At 32.9% G+C, this 6,000-nt stretch overlaps 1 protein-coding gene across 1 annotated transcript in view; it reads right to left on the bottom strand.

Moving 5' to 3' along the window:
- Positions 1-420: 420 nt before the first annotated feature.
- CXCL14 (C-X-C motif chemokine ligand 14) overlaps positions 421-6,000 on the bottom strand; it is a 51,789-nt gene continuing 46,209 nt past the window's right edge. The window contains exon 4 of the mRNA XM_089681509.1: positions 421-2,818. Coding sequence (XP_089537635.1) covers positions 2,803-2,818 — 16 coding nt within the window. The 3' untranslated portion in view covers positions 421-2,802. The remainder of the gene's footprint in view (positions 2,819-6,000) is intronic.

Below are 6,000 nucleotides of genomic sequence, written 5' to 3'. Positions count from 1 at the left end.
CATACATTGAAAAGTTAATTAAAAAAGAACAGAATGAGCACTGCAGTTGCAACCCTTGACATGACATGAATGAACTCTTAGCCAGTGTAGACAGATGAACCCATAGGAGAATAGAGTCCATAAAGTCTGCAGTTGGAAAATAAGTTGGAAGTTAATCCACTGCTGATTACATGGGCATCTCTTTAGCATGATCAGACCTTGACAGGAATAAAAAGTACTTGAAGGCTCAAAACACAGGTTTTGACAAGGAAAACTATGTCTACTATACTACATAAATTATTGGGCTAAGATGCTAAACAGCGCTCAGAAAATGGTTATACCACTTAAGATTGTACCAAATGTGATAGACTAAAAAAGGAAACAAATACAGTTTTTTTTCCCCCATTTTATTTTAAAAATGAATAAGAATCCAGTCCAACATGCATTTTTCTACAAACTGAATGTATTTAAATAACCAGATAATTTATCCATACAATACATTACATATATAGATAATATACATATATTGATAACAAACCTCATCTCATCCCATCAGTTTATTTAAATATTATAAAACCTTGATCTAACCATCTAAGTTCTTGAAAGAAGAACTATACCCAACGTTTGATACACTACCTTATCTTTATTGCTGTTAACGATAAGGGATGAGCAAATGTATTCACATGGAAGGTGATTTGCAAACTTTTTGTTTTGCCTAAATATATTCATGCAAGTTTGCCTAATCATCAAAGAATCATTATTAATCACAATCACTTGGCTTTTGAATTATTTAGTACTCGGCACATCAGACAGATCTACATAGAAATGATGTACCAAAATTAAAAGCAAAAATTTGAATCCAGAAAGGTTTATTTCTTTCAGTGATTCTCTACAGATTGAATAAGACTGCATTAATAAGTTTAAGCAAATTGAAAAAAGTTTGTAATTTGTTTACTTTTTGCTCATCCATATTCCAGATCACTCACTCAATTTCCCTTCACAACTTGATTGGGCTTTGGAAGAGATGTCTCTGCCAAGGCCAATAACAACAGAGATACAACTCCATTCCAAAACTCCACAATTATTGGGTTAAAATTTGCTTTAAGAAAGAACATACATACTGTTTTATATTCAGTGAAATACTGCCTATAAATCATTTGCATGTAGCAACGGTGTATAAAGAGTAATACTCTGTATAAACATACTCAGAGCTTTAACAATTTGTCTAGTATGGGGTTCTGAAAGCACAGTGTTATAATATTTATGTAAGTGATATTATATACTTGAAATTAATTACACCACTTGATATTCTGGGAATGGATTTATTCTGAGAAAAGTTATTACCTTTTTAAATTGAAATTGTATGAATAATAAAAATTGGCCCTATTAGGGAAATATATTTTACCCATATTTTCTCAAGTTTATACATTTTGTAAAAGGTGCACGTTGAAGCACAGTGTAAAAATACCATAAAATTGGTTAAAAAAGGTAAAACAGAAAGATGTGATGAAACCCAAAAGGTAAGGTTTATATATAATGGATTTAATCAGGTTTAAAGTAACAGTGACATTTTCACTGTGGAAATTGAAAAGTCCAAACACGAGCTGAGGAATTGTCTAGAACAGGTGTCAAGTAAAAAAAAAAAAAAAAGCAGCATTGTTGGGAATATTTATTTTCCTTAAAAAGGAAGCAGTTTTGACCTTTTCTAAACAATGCCAATATTGAAAATCTTAAATTATAAAAACATAGAAAAAATAAATTAAATTAACATTTTTGATCATTTGCATTTTCAGGATCAGCTTTATTGATCTATGTTACCTACAATGTTAAAAGTTGATGATAACGCATATGATTTTAAAATAGTATTCTTTTAATATAAAAATAGTTATTTGATATGAGCAGTGCAACTGGCAAAGTGCTTTTATCTCAAATGGGTCATCACACCTACAAAGCACTAAAGAAAAATTATTTTATTATAGGCATACCAAACAAATTACATTGCTTACATTTCTGTATGCCAGATAGTGACAACAGAATTAGAGGGATTCATGGGTTAGATCATTTTTTTATTGGCCTAAATATTTGCACATTTGCCTGATCTGTGTAAAATGACATGGTTCAGGAAGCCAGGCAATTGTGATGCATGAATTGTAGGATTCTATTCAGATAAGGCAAAGCTTCAAACATATATTCATTAAGACAATGTTTTTTTTTCTAGTTTGTTGATTTGTTTAACTGAATCACTCATCATTAATGCTATGTCTGATGAAGATTTCTGATGGTGGCTAACTGCCTTCTGATACATTTATCAGAGTATGATTGTTACTGTTTGAAATGATATTGAAATGAACACTTATTTTGTGACTCTTAAAAAAAAAATAATTCATTTTATGTTTTTCTTTTTTTTTCCTTTTTTTTTTTTTTTAAAAAGAACAAAGAAAACAGGTATATACAATACAATTATATTTCCAATGCTGAACAATAAAAGTAATTAAGTCCCTTATCTATGATCTTTTACTTGATGAACTTATAAAGCTCATACGTGCTGTTAATCTTTAACTCAAACACGCACAACTTCTCATATAAAATGACACAAAATCTTTCCATTTTCAGAATTAGGCAGACAGTTAATTTCATGAGAATATGGAAAGTTACGAGTTTTAAGGGACTTTTCATGCTACAAAACGTAAAAATACACACCTCATAAGTGCTTAAATAGTCATAAATTTAGTCCCTATCTGAAAAACGGGAAAAAAATTGTTTGTCTTTTTTTTTTTTTTTGACATTCTTCATATTGATTGCTGTAGTCCTTGTAGTACTCACTTAGTCTTCATAGACTCTGTACAAACAAAATGAAAACATAATATATTAACTTAAGAAACATTTTGGTACATAAAATACAGAAAACTGGTCTTCAAAGCAAGCATTAAAAACTGGTCTTTTATATTCGATAACTTTAAAATGTGAAGAAACATATGCATTTTAGTGAAAATAGTTTTTTTCTGGATTTTTGGTTGATTTTCTGTCTTTCATTTAAAATAAACCTTTTATAAAAATTATAGACCCTTCATTTCTTTGAAAGTGGGCAATCTTACAAAATCTGCAGGGGATCAAATAATTATTTTCCCCGCTGTATACAATTATTAAGTGGATAATTATAGTAGCTTATTAGAACTAGGTTTCAAGAGTGTTTAAAATGCCCTATTTATGTAGGACTTTCTGAAGAGTTTTTCATCTGTAAATTATACCAATGTGTTGCATATTTATTTGAATGAAGGTATAATGAGATTAACATAATTTCAAATTTACATAAAAGCCTGAACATGTAAATCCTGAGTCAGACTGTTCAAGGAAGATTATTTTTGACAGGGGAGATTTAACTATTAACCTCTTTATACTGTATGAAAGTAATTGATCAAAATATTTATTATACCACTTCATCAGAGTTTCCAGTAATACGGACTTAGAACCTTGGCACATTTTAGCACTTTCCTGTACTTTCGTAACGTCCTTTATTACAAAAGAATGTGTTTCACAAGAACAGGGTTGTTATAAATAAAACCGAAAACAAAAATGAATTGTTTCTGACAGTTGTAATTTAACTTTTGAGGGATATATTAGAACTAAAGGTCCAACATTTTTGCCAGCACAAGATTTAGAAGGTTGCAGCAGTATTCCACCTAATAGTTCAAAACCATCCTTGGGATGAGTTAGGGCTACAAAAATGATTTAAAAATGGGGGCAGCATAGGTAGAATCCTGTGTAAATGTAAAGGCAAAAATTCTGTAAAATTAAAAATGGACAAGGCTGTAGAACACTGGTCTCTAAACTGTGGCCCGGGGGTCCGACGTGTCCCTTTGCTTGCTTTTATGTGGCCCTTGGGGCATTATTCACCCCACTGTCAAACAGTGGGGCATAGTTCTTGCCACTGACACCGACAAATGGACACTATTCCTCCTATTGCTACCAATGATGGGGCACACTTCCTCCTATAGATACCAATGATGGGGCACTATTCCTCCTATGACAGCAATGATGGAGCACTATTCCTCCCATTATCACCAATGATGGGGCATTATTCCATCTATTGACACCAACAATGGGGCACTATTCCTCCCACTAACACCAACAATGGGATGCTATTCCTACCACTGACACCAATGATGGAGCATTATTACTCCCTCTAATACCAACGATGGGGCACTGTTTACTCCCACTGACACCAGGACATTTTCTTCTCCAACTGGCCACAGTCCAGCCCCCCCAAAAATTTGAAGGACAGTAAATTGGCCCTTTGTTTAGAAAGTTTGGAGACCCCTGCTCTAGAACATAGAATATCTAGTATATACTTCATTCAGAGATTTATATTTAGAAGTTATACTTCCCATTTTTTCTACATTGTCAGTTTATGAACTCATCATTTAAACAGCAAATATGTAGCTTCATTTGATGAATAAACATTACTTGTTTTAAAATTGGTTCTGATGGTCTTTTTTGTGGGTAAATATGGATGAAAACCAAATGATAGGAATTACAGTATATAAGACGAGGTGGCTTTTTATTTGTCTAAAAAGATTAACATGTTTTGCAATCCCTAATGAAAACTGACTAAAAATACAAAATACAGCAAGATATGGTCAGAAAATGGCCACCAACATCAAGAACGGGACTTAGTCTAAGATCAATACAAAAACTTGCAACTAGCAGCTGACTTTGCCAATCAACAAGGAGGTGAAGTTCCCAACGCATGTAGCCACATGTATGTTACCAAACAAGCTAATTATCCTCTCAGTTGTCATCATGCAAAGCAACAGATTTAGTTTGCATGTGGTCAAATGACAATGGTACATTAAAAACAAGATTGTCAACATCTTATTTCTAAGGGGCCAGCCACATGACCCTATATTTATATGTAGCTATTCCTATTTGCTGTATAGCTTATGATTATAGACCACACAATTTGTCCCCCTTTAAAATTAATTTTAAAGGATGGAGCTTGCTTTTAGATGTAATACTACACTGTATATTTAAAGAAAAGCTTTCTATAAATTAAAATATATTGCTCTTTGCATGCTTTGAAATCCCCTACCCATCTATCATATTTTTATGTCAATAACACTGTGTACTATTGGTTCTACTAGCGCATGATCTAGCTGTTCTTCAAACATTGATACTCAGAGTTCATATACCAATGTCAGACAGAATCCTTGTTACAGCGTATACTACTGAGGGTTCAAAGCAAAGGTTTCACAGCAGCTGCATGAGAAATCATAGTGGCTGTTCCAACATAGCTTAACATTATTTAAACTATTAGATCTACTACTAATAGCTGCAAAAGAACCAATTTTTGTGACTGGATGTACAAGTAATGTGGTTTCTCAGGGGAAATTTACGTGCTCACAGCTGGGGCTAAATGACGGACTGGCATATGCTTCCAAATAAAATAATTAAAATAATTTTCTAGTCTAACCGGAACTTGCTGCCCTCAAGCAGAAAGTATGAAGTCTGCTGTAAGGTTCTATTAATAGATGTCAAATGCATCTCATTATCGCATTCCTGACAAGGTTAGCATGGAAAGTGTCTGAGTGAAAGGATTTCGGTAACACATCCAGTTAAATTCCTTTTTCATCCCTACAAATAATAGATATAACAGCAAAGTAAGTGTCCCTCAGTATATCCAGATACATTAACATGATCGGGCTTAGCTAGATATTTAATAGAAATCTGTCAGTACCATCAGTAAAAGGTTATAATGACTGCATCATAAGTGTCATGTGTTTCCTAAATACCCCAAAAAGGCAGGTATTTAATCCATCTTAGTTTACATGCAATTCAATCCTAAGAGTGTACAGACTTCCAATTCAGCGAGTGATGCACTGGTGAACTGAGGAAAGGTACAATCATTCTCTAGATTCCATAGTATTCAAAAGGATAAAAGGACAAACATATATTGTTGTTACAGACATTGAGATGTTATGTTATGTTTCAGACCTCAAACGGTCCCTTCCATAAGCATACATA

The sequence above is a fragment of the Staurois parvus genome, unplaced genomic scaffold, assembly GCF_062004578.1.
Source record: "Staurois parvus isolate SC_StPar_1 unplaced genomic scaffold, SC_StPar_1.0 ptg000268l, whole genome shotgun sequence".
Taxonomy (NCBI): Eukaryota; Metazoa; Chordata; class Amphibia; order Anura; family Ranidae; genus Staurois; species Staurois parvus.
The sequence above is the reverse complement of the archived record's forward strand: the minus strand, read 5'-3'. Positions and strand labels throughout refer to the sequence as shown.